Here is a 17,090-nt window from a genome sequence, read left to right on the forward strand (position 1 = left end):
GTACAATGGCTCACATCCCTTCTGATGTGCTGGGCATCCGTAATAACCAGTTGAAAATATTTTGAAGATAATCCCTGTGAAACTTCAACATAGGTGCCATCACTCTTCAAAGGCAGTTGACTCAATGGCTCTGGCAAGAGCTGGAGTACAATCACTGGCCAAGGAGTTCCCTGGAAAGTTCCTGAGGGTTAAATATTCTGCGCTGTTGATTGTAGAAAAAATTCATAGATTTAGTAGTCTGGCATGTAGCTGGCAAAGCAAACATTTATTTCTAAAGTGAAAGTCACAGGAGATGGAAGGCCATTCTGAAGCAAGTAGATTCAGAAGTAACAGAGGCAGGGTCTAAACTTTCCTCAAGAGCAAGCTTTGGATCTGCTAAAAGGCCAGTCAGGAAATGGACTCAAGGCCTAGAATTACGTACTGTAGGAGTAATAGTTTCAAACTATGTTTTAAAGCAGCAAACCCCAAATACTAGACCAAACTCCAATATATAAAACAGCAATGAATGCGGCTATCTTCTGATTGAAGATGGGTAAGAAGCCAGGATCCCCCTGGGCATACATCCACTCTCTCTTCCCATAAATCTGGCATCTCCTCAGAATCCTAAGGCTTTGTGGAATATATCGTCAAAAGCACTGCCACGAGGAATAAAAGAATTTTAGCCTGGAAAATTTTAAGGCAGATATCAACACCTCGACCATAATTGTTATATATGAACTAAAGCCATAAATCATTTTTAGTATCAAAATTATTGTTTTGAAATCACTGTTGAAGTAGACACCATTAATACAAACCATTAATACAAAAATCAATGAACCAAAGAGCTAACTTTTCCCTGGCAAACCTCTTAAGATGTATAAAGAATTATATTAGAACCAACAACCTGTTCTCAGCCCTTAATAACCCTTAAAACAAAGCCCACTTTAAACATATCTTCTTTATAAAACTAAAACCCCTGTCGTCAGCCACTAGCACCTTTGTCATCCCAAATCTTTTGTAAAAAATAATAAAATGTAAATTTAAAAAAAATGTTAACAAAAAATTTCAAGTACATTAATCAACTAGTAGTTTGTTCTCTAGTCCTTAAATGGGAGACTAAGTGCTACATTTTTAAATATCTGAGCTTAAAGCTTGGCTTCTAAAGAGCCTCCATTTCATCATCTTTAACAAGGACACAACTTGGGGAGTTTTAAAAAGCTTAATTTACAAATTCAGTGTCCATGATTTGAAGACATCACTATCAGTTTGAAGAGAAAGGGAAATAGAGTACAGCTGGATCCAGGAGAAAGAGGCCAGATTATTTATGCATCCATTTTTTTTTCCTATCCTTCAATGATTAAAAAAAGAAAGAAAAAGATCTGTTTTCCCTTCACAAAGAATAAATACAAACTGCACTGCAGGGGGGACAAAAGCCCTCCAGCACTGGGAAAATCCTTCCCAAATTTTCAATCATTCTCAAAAACCTATGACGTTCAACCCCACAACCATCGAGGAACGCATGTCTGCTTCGCATGCAGAGTGACTGTACGCCACAGAAACCATACATTCCAACACATTGAGCAAGCACACACAAGCCTCCCAGCCCCCCCAAACTCAGCCAGCAAGGGGGCACGGGGTGCAGGCAGGCCTGTACACCAGGCACCTTCGAGCCCTGTCCTGCCACCGTCCAACTACAAAGGGGAAGGAGAATAACAGAGAGGGAAGTGGCCAGTGTAGGGCCTCATAGAAAGAAGTGCAAAACCTTTTGTGGGGCAGGCCAGCCACATACTCCTGGAGTTTTTTGACATCAAAGAAAAGAACAACTTGTGTGAGATTCCCAGTCCTGCCACCACCACTGGAATTACTGACGGGCTTCTACACACCATCAGTGAGTACCAGTCTCTCACATGTGCTCTGGAATTAAAGAGCAAGAAGGCACGAGCTACATGACACAGTTCAGTCAGTCACCTACTGCTTCTATGGCCACCTGCCTCATCTCCCTCCCTCCATCCCTCCCTCCTTTCCATTCCCCTTCCCTCTCTCCCTCCTTTTCTCCTTCCCCTCCTCCTTTCTCCTTTCATTTGTTTGTTACTTCCTTCCTAAATAATTGAAGAGGCTAAACTGAATTTTTTCAGTGTTAAGCTGTTTCATCATCTACCTCTGACTCAAATAAAAATGCATAAACATTTTACTCCAAAACCTTATCCATACAATGACAAAGAAAAACATGTTTTTCAAATATGCATTGTTAAAATCTCAAAGATCAGAGGGACTGAGTGAGGTAAAAGGTCTCCTTGGTATACAAAAAAAGTAAACAGCCTATCCTTAGATGAGCTTTTCAAATTACCCTTTATTTCATGAATTGGTTTGAGGTTAATCTGTTCACAGAATCACCAATTAAATAATTTTCACTTCATTTTTTGAAGAGAAAGAGCAAAGAGAAAATATAACACGGTAACAAGGATGTCTTTTCTGATAATATTTTAAGCTCTGTTAGAGGTTCTTGACTGAGAAAAGCCATTATTTTTAACCTCATAATAAATTTCATAAAATTATGTTCTTACCAAAAAGCACCACCTCTATACTTAGAAGCAAAACTCTTGTATATCTCATTTCATTGGTAATATTGTATTTTAAGTCCTATTTACTAATTAAAGTCATGAATGCATTATGTTTAACTATTATGTCAAAAAGAACATAAATCTTTCCACTTGTGCTGTCACTGACTTTTTCACGTGTGAAAAAGGTTTAAATTTTTCTAATGTTAATAAGATGAACCACAATATAAAAGGCAACTTGCAAGAATCCCCTATTTTCCTTCTCCAAACCCTAGACAGTTTTAAAATACACAGATAAAAATGAAAGCATGCCAAACTTTGTGCATCATTCTAGGTCCTAAACAAAAAAGCTTGTTTGTTTGTTTGTTTTTTCAGGAGTTAAAAAACAAATATCTGAGCCAAAAGCACAAATACAGACCCTACCCCCCACACTGCATATGTTTCTCACACTTCACTTTCAGCCACACTGATTTTTTTAAAAACACTTTCTTAACTTTATGTAATTACTAAAGCTTCTACTATAGGACTGCTTTAAAAAAGCTTCTTCAAATTATGACTAACACTTTTAGTTGTCTTTCCATTACACTGTATTAAAAATGTACTAAACGTCAGTGCCTTATTTTCCTCCGCATATAGATAGTATACATGTAAATTTCATCTCTTATGGGAGTTAGAAAAAATATACAAAGTTACTCTATGTACACATGAGCAAACTTCCTCCTTCACTGCTAGGGTGCTGCTACTGTATGCAAATTAGGTGGACAGCCAGGGTAATAGACCACTGCTTCTCAAAAGCAGGTTTGTTCAGGTGGAAGTAGTGGTTTTGGAGTTTGAAGCCTTACAGTCCTATCTGTAAAAGGGATGAAATACAGATCTCTCCAGGCTGTTGTGAGGATAAAAGATGTAGCAGGCCTAGTGCCATGCCCAGCACATCAGTTACTACTCTTCCTTTTCCCCATCTTCTGAGTTAGAATCCACAGAACATGCAATACTCTGAAATGTAGGAAGTTAAAGAAATGAAATGCCTGGGGCATTAGAAATAATCTTCGTTCACTTACTTTTTCCTTGATAATTCCCTCCTCCCTTCCCTCACCCCTACCATAAATAATAGCGTACACAAAATTTAAAGGAAACAAAAGAATACAGAGAAAATTCACAATTAAGGGGAAATGGAACATACTTCACATGCTTATTTACTATATATGTTTTTAAGTGGTTCTATCATTAATTAATGAAGAACTCTGAGAAAACATTATGAATACTATCCTTACTAATACTCATTCCATCTCCACAGGAAATGCCAAAGGCTATGTTCTATACAGAGTGAAGCAGAGAGAGACATCAAATCTGGGGAAAGACCTGGTAGCCACCAGGAAAACTTAAGGCAAAACACAGCTCTACCCTTCGGGAATGGGTTGGATGAAACCTCTGAAGAATGACCCTAGACTTTCTTTTACTTCCATTTACAAGGGCTACCTGTGTGATCTATAGGGCTCAGGTGTTGAAAGAAACGTCTTTCTTGGCAATGTTCTATTTCATAACACAAGGAATGTAACCCTGAAAAAAAGCGATGTAAAAACGAAATCCAACCTGCTTACTTAGGCACGTCCTGCAACTTCTCAGGGCAAGCATGGTGATGGGAGTAGGTGATGCTGCTGGTAACTTTTAAGTTACCTCTGTTTCCAATTACTTTTTTCTAAAAAACTGTAACAAAGTACAGATCATGCAGATTGATTCAAGAATAAGATTGTTGCAAAGGGTCATTCACAAACAAACCTATTTCCATATTTTCATAACTCTTGAATAGTAGCCTTTGAACCTAACAACACTTTCAGATGATTTCTTTAATTTAAAAAAACGTAAATGTAGGTGAAACACAACTGAAACTTAGAAGACCAAGTTCTAGCCCTACTTTTACTACTTAATGGCCATGTGGCCTTAGGCAAATTATTTAATTTCTCTGAGAATGAGTTTCCTCATCTGAAAAAAAAAAAAAGAGGGTAATATTAATTGTCCCATCGTCACATATTATTTGAAATAGATGAAATAATATCTGAGAAAGGTTATGACATCATTAGTTCTATATAAATAAACGTAAGATGCAGCGTGTACATAAAAATACATCTGTCTCCCTGAGATAATGCTACCATTTATCCACCAACACATGGAATCAAGAAACAACCTTTCTGATCACATTTAAAACAGAATTTAAAAATCCAAGCTTCCCCCTAAGGCAAATTCTCACTCGTTTGTACACATTATTTATATGCTAATAAGAAAAACTGAAAATATCACTCTTATTGCAATGATCCCATACTTATTTTCCTGGTCATTAGGTACAGCATTTTTTATAATATAGGTAAGTATTAGAAAGTCTAAAACATGTATCAGAATTCTTAATTTTCATTTACTTGACTAATTAAAATAGCTGTTTTATGAAATGTTCTTGATAGTAAACAGAATGGGAAAATTCTAAATGTTCATATTTTAAGAAATAAAATGAAGAACAGATAAATAACCAGGAAATCCAGGAACAAACAAAATGTATCTCAAAACTGCAAGCTTATTATTTAGTGAGAACTAGACACTTGCCCATTAAATGATGGACAGCTGCTGAGCTTTTGGACTTCACTGTCTGCTATTAATGCAAAAGCATTCATTTTCTCTGGTCTACTTACTCTACACCTCAATATGCCATTAAACTTAAACCAAACTAAAGAAACAGTTATTACAGTCCCCCTCCTCTTTGGAACCCAAAGCAAGAAAACCTTTCTGCAAAAGAAAATAATTCTTCTTCACTATTTTATAGAAAGACCAGACTAAAGTCCATCATTGAAACAGGAAAAGTAAAACTTTAAAAATAATGCTTTGAGCACTCTGCAATTTTGCTGCCCAAAATAGAACCCATACAGTCCATGCCACCAAATGAAAATTACAAGTCTGTAAGCATGAAGTCAAATTATAAAGTAAAAGTTTTTTTTTTAATTTTAATGGTGATAATGGGAAGAAAGACTGTTAACTGGTAGATGTTTCTTATTTACCTGCTATTGTGAGTCCTTCAATGACAGTATTTTAAATGACTACCCAAACTAATGTGAACTTGAATTTAAGTATAAAAAGTATAAACACTGACTAATAAATTACTTGGGATGTTTTATTAAACAGAACAGTGTCATCCCTCGAATTAAGAAATTAATCATAACTTTGGAGAGATACGCTTTTAACTACAAGTTTTAGAAAATTGGTTTCGTCAAGCTCCATCAAGCTCCACCACTCTTCTTTAACACCAAAGAGAACACTGAAGACACTTTGGTGTTACTGAAATAGAATTTTTAAAAATGCTTTTGAAATTTATTACTTAACTTTAACATCTCCAAAGGAACCATTAATACAATGCTTCTTCTAATGAAATTGATTTTCTCAGAGTACTTTTGTTTTGCGAAATAATGTATTGCCTTCCCCAGTATAGAATTTCTAAATAAAAATGCATATTCAAATCTTGAATTTTCTAACACTTAAAAAATGGCTCACAGACCATCAGAGCCTTCACAGGCTCATTTGGCTAATGCTATCAGTGAGAGGACAGGAAAAAGGAGTAAATTTTGCATTTAATGGGTCTGCCAGCAGCATGCTCACTTAAGAAGCCACGAAAATGCTGGTGCCCTGGCTTCCACAAGGTTAACCTCCTACAAGTTATGCATCACTCAAAGCAAATATCATCGGATTTGATTCCCTTTGCCACAAAATTCAAACATCTATTGATTTTCATTTGCCTTTTAGGGACTAAAATCCAGAGCAGTTGTTGCTCAATTAAAGATTTCCTCCTCTTCCCTCTTGACACCATCTGTCTGAAACTACTGTCATCCCCCACAGAACACACACACGCACACCTCCTGTGCATACACCCCACTGAGTCAGAGATGACACACTTAGCTCAAGTAAGATCCTCTAACAACGCTGACCAACTGCTCATCTACTTCTGAGGATTTCATTAGCAGACTTAGAAGAGTTGATTCAGCAGTCGACAGCAAATATTTATAAAGTTGAAAAGTATCAAATATGTATAAATAGTTCCTATAGAAATCTGACTTTCATAGCTTTTTAAATTTTTAATAAATATGCCCAAGTTGCTTTCCTTTTACGCACATTTCAACATTATTTACATCCCCCAACTTAAAAATCAGAGCAATCTCCATAAAAATAAACATTTACTCAAAACAATAGTGAAACATTAATTTTGATATACAATTAGTTATACATTTTTCAATGTTCTTTAAAAATTTTTCTTCTTGGATAATATATTATTCTTTAGATCATTATGTGTAAAAGGTGTTGAACAAATATTACTAATCTTCTCTCTTCTCTATATAAATGATAATATCGGAATAACATAAAAACAACTCTGACACCATCCTTTACTGTAATATTACACACAGGCATAATTACAAAAAAATTATTATTGTTCAAAACACAATTTGGCAAATGTATTACATCCCACCAAATCACCTTTTAGAATTAATGTTTAGGTGTTTAGTCATTCAATACTTGTATAAATTGCTGTAATACAGTTTAAAATTGATATGAACTTAGAAAATTGAAAAATAAGGCAGTATATAAAATCTATTTTTATTTGTAATTTCAATGGTTTTTAATATTTAACTAAATAATGTAACAACATCAAATAACCAGTCATTTAAAAACATAAAGTGGAATTTTAAGCCTGTGCCATTACTTGAATTATCAAGTAATTTTTTCTTTATTGCTTCTATTTTAATTTTAATATTTATCTCTTAAAGGTCACAAAAATGCATAATTCTCTCTGACATTACCTGGAACCACATGAAAAAAATTATTACTCTTATTTAAAATGGGAAACTAAACATCCAACTCAAAGCCAAATCAAAAGTAACCTGACAGTTGAATATAAATTTTACCTTAATATATGGTATATCCATACATGGAACCTATATAATTAAAACCAGGTATTAATTTCTAATTCAACAAATTCTTCATATCAGAGACTATCATGATTTTAACCTCTTAAAGTCTTTTCTGTTGCTACAAAACTAAAAATTGATGTAGCAAAAGGCTTTGTTGCAGGGAAGGCTTGAGGTTGGGTGGGTTGTTGTTTTTTTCTCCTTTTTGGTATTTAATTCAACTATACACAATGTAGTACATACAAGCAAAACACAATTGAGATACTGTTTTCTTTAACATTCCTATAGGAGACCAAATTCATTTGCATTGGAGAGAACACAATTACTGATTTTTAAGTCATGAAAGACAAATTCATAGCTTTTTCCTACACTCCCTCATAGTATTCACACCATCTCAGTGAAAGCATGTCTAAGCACCATTTAGTTACTTCCTAGAAGTGGGCTGAAATTGCATTTTTCAAAATTTTGTTTCTCACAGAATCATTCAACTTTAGTTACAAAGCACATTCATGTCTCTGCTCAAAACAATTTACAAAGTGTGTGTATGTGTACACATGTGTATATATACATAACTACACACATACAAAACTAAACTCTCATCAACATCAAAAGAGAAATTTCTATCAAGGAAATTTCCACAACTTTCAACAGAACTTTAAAGACCTTACCAATTTGTTTCTCTTTAAGAAATCTTTGTTTCATATACACTACCAAGAAATATGAATACGGGAAAAAGATCCAAAGATTTTTATTCAACAGAGCCTGAAACCAACTTAGGAAGTAAGAAAATAGATGGTCTGTACATGGTTTACATTATAATAATTTGGATTTAATATGAATAAAACACATATGGCAAAAAGTTTCCTATTGCTGACTGACCTGAGAAAATAATGGTATCTAGTCTATCTACTATAACAGGACATATAAAACGATGCTAGAAATGATAACCTAACAAAAGATCCCATTTGTGAGCAAATGGCATGGCAATAATTTCATAACTTAAGATAAAACATCTCCTCCCAAAGTATCAATAGTTTTTAAAAATCTATTTGGAATGTAGATATTAAAATTGATTCTTGAGAACACAAAGAAATCAGAACAATATAAAGAAAATGAGCCCTCAGTTGAATGATTATTTAAGTAAGCAAGCAATGAAGATGAATTGTTTTCTTCACATTTTCACTTCAATTAACACAAAAACCGCATATAGAACTGACTGCACGCTGGCAGATTTACTCCTAATTTGTTAATTTTCATAGAAATGCAACAAATGAACACCGAAATAGTCACCATGTAGCATAAAAGCTTTGGTTTCAAATGTCACAGTGCCCTGCTTTTTGAAAGCCACCACCGTGGTAGTGCCCTGTACATGAGAACATAAAGCTGCTTCATCCCAGGAATCTGAGCTCAGCACACAACACTCATTAGCTATCTCTCCTTTAGCCTGCAGTGCAAGTAACTAATTTCTGCATTTTAAACTAATAAAGGAAGGGAAAAGAGATTAAAACCATCCAATCAGAAATGATGCAACCCCCTACAGCAACAGCTTATACATACATTTGGTGTGTCAGACATCTTTAGTGTAGTGAATCATGCACGGCACATTTTAATCTGCCTCCGAGGTATTTCATATCAAAGAAATCATGTACTGATAGGGCTGTATAAGTCCTAGATTGCTCTTCATTTCATTAATACTAAAAATTTGGGATATGCTCTGAATTCTGAACTCTTAAACACCACAAAATTAATTAAATGACACTCCAGCTAACAGCAAATATCCTCTGCCTTTTGAACAAAAATGTAGTATGTTTGTGAGAAGTTTTAAGAGATGTTAATAACTTTAGATAAACCATTATTTCACTTATATTGCAACATGAAAGGAGACACTGACTCACCAAAGTTAAAATAGCAGTGATTTTTACTAATTGTAACCCAAATAAAAGACTCAAAACAGCTATATAGCCAATAGAATTAGATATTTGTAGAAACATAGCCCATCAAATATCTTTGGGTGGTTTTCTTTCTTTCCTTTTTTTCTTTCTTTCTTGTGTGTGTGTGTGGGGGGTGTTCTTTCAAACTTTGTTAAATATATTCAAATTTTCAATCGTAAGATTAATAGTTTAAATTTAAAACATACTTGTCAGAAAGCTACAACTTAGATTTCTCAAATAAAAAAATTTAAAAAGTATACAAATTTGAATATTTAGTTGAAAAATGAATCAGTTACACATTACATCTTTTCCTAGAGAACTAGCTTAATATTACACATGAAACTGCAAATCATAACTTTTACCTCTTTTTTAAAAGGTATTGTTTTCTGATATGCCACAGAATCATTTGCAAACATGATACTCTGTTACTTACTTAAAACGTATCCATAAATGTGCACACAATTTTTAAAAACCTTTTAACAAAATATCTAAGTATTTATTAAATTTGGGTAGTTTGTTTTAAAATTTATTCAAACCCTGGCAAAAATCATGTAAGTGGTTACATTGCATATCAGAGATTTTAAAGGTGGTAAATCAGACTTCACTTAATCTCTCTTCAATTTAGCTCCTTAATGACTAATGGTGAAGAAACGTAAGTGAATGGGAATATAAACTAAGTTACAAACATAGGAGGAAAAAATCTATAGTGAGTAATAAAGGGCCCAAATTTAAAGTCCACAATAAACTTTAAAACAAAGATGTTCTCCTTCATTCTCTCCTCACCTACAGGTACTTCCCATGTAAGCAATTCACAGAATTCCAACCTCCACAAAGCTTTTTACTCCTTTATTACCAACAGTGCACTTAAATATAACTATAGATTTCACAGTGATATCTGTTCAGCCTCAAACATACCTTATAAGCAACAGCAACAACAAAACGCTCAGAAGCTATCTTCAGCAGTCTCAGTGACTAAAAATGTCTGGCTTTTAACTGCCATCCAAACCGAACAGCCCACTTTCTTTAGAGTGCTATGCAAAATATTGACCCTTTACTAAATTATTTTATCATTCAACATTAAGCTATCTAAAAAAGAAAACTAATTAATCGCCAAGTTTAGTTAAGCAATTTAGCTGACACAGTAAATATTTACTCTCAACATCTCACAGGAAGTCTTGACAAGCATTTGTTGCCATTGTGCTGGGGGTAGAGGTGGGAGGCAAGTTTTGATAAACAAGTTCAAGTCCCTGCGAATTTAACACAGCTAGTGTTCGACCCTCCACCCACGATAAGGCACCAATTATTTTTCAAGACCAGTAAACACCTTATATAATGAAAGTAAAAAAATGTAACTTTCTAAACTGTTATCTCCACTAACAAAACAAACAAAAGCCTTTTTACAAAACTACAAAAGCACATTTAAAAAAAACTGAGTGTATTATTTTACTTATAACGTAAACCCAATCACAAAATAACTAAGCAAAATATATTTACCTGAGCTTTTTAGAGACTGAGTAATCAACTTCCATGATTTTCCCATGCAATTCCACTTTACCTTTAAAAGAGAAATTAAAGCACTCAGAACATTCCTTGTATGAAACCTGCGGGGGTCTAGGAGGGGCACGCACTGAACTCCACGCTCGGGCTCCGCCTTCGGGTGCCCTCAAGGGGTATCCTACTCGGCTCCAACTGGGCAAACTTGGTTCCCAGTCAGGACGAAGTGGAAAAGAAAAGGTGTGAGCCCGGATCCGACCCCAGGTATAGCTGTGGGTGGCATTACCGGAAAAACAAATTTAATAAAGAGCGGCGCCAATTTGAAAGGATGAGCTCATTTGAAACTCAATCTGCAGGGCTGGCGCGGCCCCGCTTCTCTCAGCCCCCACCTCTCCATTCCGCTAACCTGGGTCCCGAAGACTCGGCTGCGCTCCCCTCCCTGATCTCTCCTCCCTGCAGTCCTTAGAAGACGCTCAGAAGCCCACCGGGATCCGCTGCTGCGAGAGCCTAGTCCCCACGGGCTTCTGGGTGTCACCTTGGCCTCACTGCCGCCCCTCCCCCACTTCGCGCGCTGGTGGGGAAGGGGCTCCGGCCCGGCCGGGGTTCGGGGGACGCAGGCTCGTGGTCTGGGGGCGAGCGCGGCTCAAGGCGCTGCGTGTGCGAGAGGGAGAGTTGGTGAGTGCGCGCGCACGCGCGCGCGGGTGTGTGTGTCGCTCTCCGTCTCCCGTCTGGGCTCAAGCGCGCTCGCGGGGCCCCCCCGGTCTCCTCTTTCCCGGTTCTCAGCCCGGGCCCCCACCGAGTTGAGACAGGGCACCTCGTAAAAAGGTGCTTCTGGCCGAGCGGGAGGCGGGGGGACAGGCGGCGGAAAGCCCCCAGCCTCGAGTTCTTCTCAATAAAATCGGACAAAAAATTCAGAGAAAAATAGGAGCGCTTGAGAGACGAGCGATAAGGAACTGAGGTTCAGGAGAGGACCGACAGAGATGTGCCGTCGTGCAGGGGATGGGGTCTGGGGAGCCTCGAAACCTCAGAGGGGAACATCAGGGTGGCGCCGAGGGGGTGCCTAAAGTGGGGGACCGCGAGGCTAGGTGGGGAGGGGGCCCGAAAGGAGAGTGCGGCTCTGGGGACGCCAGAGGGCGAGAGGTCCTGGGCACGAGGCGCGGTAAGAGATAAGGTTTGATCAAGAGAGGAGATGCAGGATTTGGGGGGGTCCCTGACAAAGGGGGTAACAAGAAGGTCAATGAAGAGGGGAGATGGGGCTCTCTAAGGATGGGGGTGGGGGAACTCTGGAGAACAGCTCGGAGAGCCAGGGGAACAAGGCTGCTCCCAGAGAGAGAGCGAGCCTCGGGGACCCTCGGAGCCGCACAGGGGTCGCCCCAGGGCTGCGGCTCCGCGGGCAAGGGGCGAATCCCAACCTGTGGGGGGAGGGGAGCAGCGGTCAGAGTTGAGGGTCTGGTGCGTGGAAGTGAGCATGCGGGCATGGGAGCCCCCACCGGGCGCCACCCGCGGGGCTCGGCCTCCCTCCGGGCGCCGTCCCGGCGTGAGCTAGGAGAGGGGGGGGGAGGGGGACAGCGCTGAGTGCTCACCCGAGAGGGTCTCGATGGCGCGGATGGCCCAGTTCTGGTCGGGGTAGTCCACGAAGGCGTAGCCGGACTTGAGCAGGACCTGTCCCACCAGGGGCAGCTTCCTGTCCCCGAAGAGCTGCCGGAGGTCGTCGGCGGTGACTGCTGGGCTCAGGTTCCCGATGTAAAGCTTGTTCATCATCCGTGTCTTCCCCGAGAGCCCGCGGCTCCCCCGGCCCGGTACCCGGCGCTCCTCGCCTCCGCTGCTGCCCTCGTCTCTCCTCCTCCTCCTCCTCCGCCCCCCCTCCCCGCCCTCCGCCCGCCCGCCACCCACCCCCACCCTCAGCCTGGCTCCCCCCACCGCGGCCGCCCGGCCCGCCCGGGGGCAGAGGCATAGGCGGAGGCGGGGACTCAGCGCGGCTCCCTCCTCGGGGCAGAGTCCCGGGCCGGGCGGCGGCGCACGGACAAAGCGCTCTCTCTGCCTCCCTCTCCCTCTCAAGGCGGTGGCGGGAGGAGGAGCAGCGGCGGGCGGCGGCAGCGCACCCCGCTTGTGTCTGTGTGAGAGTTTGTACCGGCGTGTGCGCAGCCGAGAGTGAGCGAGCGAGCGCCCCCTCCCCGCCCCGCGCTGTGCGCCCCTAGCCTCGCGCTGCGAGCGCTCCGCGCGCCTCCCCGGGCTTCTTCCCTGCGCTGAGCGGGCGGAAGCGGGTCGCGGCCCAGGACTGGGGCTCCCGAGCGCCAGAACCCCAGCGGGCGCGGAGGAGAAGGGCGCCCCGGGCGCGGGTGGGAGTGCGCGGGGGAGCGGCTGGGAGCCGTTGGCGTGGGAGGGAGAGGGGCTGTGGGAGAGCGTGGAAAGGGGTGTGTGCAAGGTGGACCGGATGTGAGAGTACGGCTGCCAAGGCCAGCGGGAAGGTGTGTCTCGGAGGTGAGAGGCGAGGACAAGCTGGGAGACAACAACTTTCTCGCGAAGAGTTAGTCGAGTCTAGCGCCCTGCGCGTTCCCGGCAGAGCGCCTGTTCCGAGACCCACTCCCCGCCTAGCTTTCCCGGGCGGCTCGGCGGCGCGTGTGGTCGAGGGATCGCGAACGGGAGTCGGGACTGGGCGGGCCCTCACATACCCTGCACCCCGCGGAAGTTTCTCTGGTCCTGCGCCTCAGTTTCCTGGCCAGTGTGGGGAGACGGAAGGCCAAGGCAGAGTCACATCCCCGCCGCCCGCACCCGGTGCGCCGGGAACCCCACGGCAGGCTGCAGCCTGACATTAGCAGCTGCTCTCTATTCTGGGAAGTGCCTAAGGCACCCCGAGTGGCCGCTGCAAAGCCATGTGGCAGTGGGGAGGAGAGCGGGGAGCGGGCAGGGGCTGCGGCGGGGAGGACAGGCGCTCGCTGCAAGGCTGGGTTCAGTACCAAAGCCAGAGCGGTAGGAGGCAAGTGTGGCTGGAAGCCGAAGCGCTCCGGCTGTGTAGGAGTTCCCTGAGCATTGGGAAGGGCCAGGAGAGGAAAGAGGTCCTTGCAAGCGGAGGAAACAACGTGACCGACGGAAGAGGCAGGGTTGGGATGAGAGCTGCCCGAACTGAGGGGCTAGGGAAGGAGCCAGTCAGGCTGGAGACCGGTTGCGAGTCTGCTGGTTAGAGCTTCGTCCCAGCCAGGACATGGAATAGTACAGGAAAGAAAAAAATTGGCAGGATTCAGAGGTGGGGGGGGGGCAGAAGAAGATTCCAAGATCTGGACTTCGGGGGGCCTTGGGTGAAATGGTTTGACAGGAGAAATGTGGGGGGTCTATTAGGGCTTTTGGGCGTCTCTGGGTGGCGAAGCCACAAATGTAGGCATGGAACAGGTCTGAGTCTCCTGGCTGGGTTGTGAAGTACTGCCTTTCCTAAGCTTTCTTGTTGATGAAGGAAGGGGGTGGAGGGAGCACTTTTTTAAAAAAGAAGAAGAAGAAGAAAGAAAAAAAAAAAAAAGCAAACATGTTCCCTGGCCCTTAAAGACTGATTGGTGACCCTGGATTTTGTCTTTTCCACAAATACCCGCAGATGTTTCTTGTCCGGAAAATATTAGCAGGTGGAGGGCCTACCTGCTTGGGACTCAGAAGGTCCTCCTTTCTGCCCCCAGCAGAAATTATATATATCATGGAATTTTATAGCTTTTCTGAGCCTAAGTTTATCTACAAAAAGAGGATAAGACAACCAAACCTTGGCAGGATTGTTGTAAGGGCTACACGAAGGATAACCAAGTAGTGTGTTGAGACACAATGGACACACAATTAGTACTTTATTTCCTTTTCCCCCAGAAACTCATGAGCTTTAAAATACCTTCTTTGGGGGAAGGAGACTCCTTAAACAATTATGTATCCAGACAAGTAAACAATTTATATTCATTCTCACCTAGTTATTTGCAGTTGCTTGAATTCTGGGTTTCATCTCAAATATTCACATATTTCTCTAGAAAAGAAATTAGATTTTACTGTTTCTGGAGTGGGGAGTGGCTATTATTCCCCAAACTAATAGATAAACTAGGTATGGATGCTTCCCTACTAAAATGTACTGGAGAGTCACAAATGAAAACTACTATGTGTGTATAAGTTTCAGCAGACTGGCAGGTAACTATCGTCAGATTTTTTTATAGTTTGCGCATTTTGCTTCCACTAACTCAGAGTTCTAAAAGAGAAACAGTGGCAGGGATAGTCGGTCTCATTCTTCCCTGTAAGGTTAATAAAACTTTTTGTTGTAAAATGTTTTCAGATATGTCAATCCCTTGGTTCTACTGCAAAAACCACAAACATTTTAGCATGAATTCTCCAGTGGGCAGCAAATATCTAAGGATTTTTGGCAGAGGTGGCTTCTGGTGAACTCTTTCCTATTTCACTAGGTTACTTTCAAACTTTTCCTGAGCTATGACTGCTCTTTGCCATTATTTGTGTATTTTACCCTGCTGGTGGTTTGCGAACTGTGGTGCTGCAGAAAGGTTTGAATGGTAAAGGTGATGGAGAACAAGTTTCCGCCACACCTCTGATTTGTAGTATCCACACAGTTTCTTCTAGAATAGAGAAGAGGGTAGGGACAGCCTCCAAAATCAAAACCAGAAATCAAGAGGTCATTTCTCCTGCCTGATGAAACTGTTTTCTACCTGTTTTCTCTTGAGTTCCCCTAACTCTTACCTCCATTCCAAAGATGAAATGGAGATTTGATCTGGAATGAATTTAAACCTAATAAGCCAAGATTTTATAAATGTTTAACTGAGGTCAGATTTTGGAGAAATTCTTGTAGTAGGCATATTACTTTCTAAAGCATGTATTAACACATTGTATGCAGGACATGTAAAATTACATTTTTCACAAACTGCATTGAGTGCCTTTATGTTTCATAATAATGATGAATACATTCTAAGGTAAGAAAATCAAAGTTTCATATAGAAAATTCAAAGTAGTTTTAAATTTATAGTGATTTTACATAACAACAAAATTCATACATATATTTCAAAAAATGTTCCCCTCCCACAATGATGCGTTGGCACAAAACACCCACATACAATATTAACTGACCTTTTCCTCAAGGGTTTCAAAGGTAGTACAATCCTCCTGGCTCCCCAGTGGTTCTTAGTAAGGTAGCTGGAGAAAGATTTGTTAATGCCACTTTGCAGGTAGGAAGACTGGAAGACTGAGGCCTAGGAAAGTAGAACAGTTTCTTCACGGTCATACAGAGGGCTTGAGACATGACTAGCAAACTCATTTTAGCTAACCCAAAGCCAATGAAATACTAAGGCTTCATCTTGGACTTTCATGACCAAGACATTTCTGTCTGGACACAGCAACTTCTGATAGCATAACCTTTTGAATCTGTAAAATCACAGTGGAAGTGTTTTTATTCAACTAAGGATAGCAGTCATTATGGCCAATATGTCTAGGTAATAGGAGTGGTAAGGAAAATGAAGCTTATTTGCTGGGCGGTTAAGGGGAAAACAGTATTGAGTGGTGTCAGCTGCTGCCTGCTTGCTGGAAATGATTCATTGATAGGGTAACCTCCTTGCCACGTTTTCTTGAGCTGGCAAAAGAGAAATTGTCCCACCTCAGCTGAGTTAATTCAGCTCTCTGAGCTTCAGATTCCTCACTTGTAAAATAGCTCAACCGACTTCCTCACTGCAAATTCCACTTCCTAGGAGCGGGGGACATGGCCCCAGATGCCAGATGCACACAGCACCCTGGCATGACCTGCTGCCTCCACTTCTATGCTGGAGCCAGCTACCTTTCCTGTGTCTGCCATTCAATAAAGAGTGTGCCCCCACCCCAACCTGCCCAAAAGCACTTTACCTGTTTTCCAGGTACTGGGTCATCTCAGAGCTCTGCCCCATTGCACATACTGCTCCCTTTCCCAGGAGTGCGTTTATTCCCCTGATAAACTCCTGCCTCCTCCTCTGATCTGACCCCAGGATACACACAGCACTTCACTTATATAGGTAAAAAATATCTTATCTAGTGGTGATGATTGCATAACCTTGTGAGTATACTCAAAACCACTGAGGTGTACATTTAAATGGGTGAATTAAATGTCAATTTTTAAAAATTGTATGAGGAAGGAAAGTCTCTTCCCTACTATATGGTGAATTTCTGGAGAAATAAGATCTTCTCTTTTTTATCCTTTGGCC

At 41.3% G+C, this 17,090-nt stretch overlaps 1 protein-coding gene across 5 annotated transcripts in view; it reads right to left on the reverse strand.

The window, feature by feature from the left end:
- Nucleotides 1–12,730, reverse strand: part of IGF2BP2 (insulin like growth factor 2 mRNA binding protein 2) — a 142,183-nt gene extending 129,453 nt beyond the window's left edge. For 4 of the 5 annotated variants that reach the window (XM_090275121.1, XM_090275109.1, XM_090275114.1 and 1 more), the window contains exons 1-2: nucleotides 12,483–12,730; nucleotides 10,900–10,960 (exon numbers count right to left, since the gene is read on the reverse strand). In XM_090275121.1, coding sequence (XP_090131247.1) covers nucleotides 10,900–10,960; nucleotides 12,483–12,660 — 239 coding nt within the window. In that variant the 5' untranslated portion in view covers nucleotides 12,661–12,730. Of the gene's footprint in view, nucleotides 1–10,899; nucleotides 10,961–11,384; nucleotides 11,488–12,482 lie in introns of those variants that run through there. The other variant, XM_090275116.1, reaches the window with a different exon arrangement.
- Between the last annotated feature and the right edge of the window lie 4,360 nt (nucleotides 12,731–17,090).

Source organism: Furipterus horrens, unplaced genomic scaffold (genome assembly GCF_987537825.1).
Source record: "Furipterus horrens unplaced genomic scaffold, mFurHor1.1.pri manual_scaffold_1, whole genome shotgun sequence".
NCBI lineage: Eukaryota > Metazoa > Chordata > Mammalia > Chiroptera > Furipteridae > Furipterus > Furipterus horrens.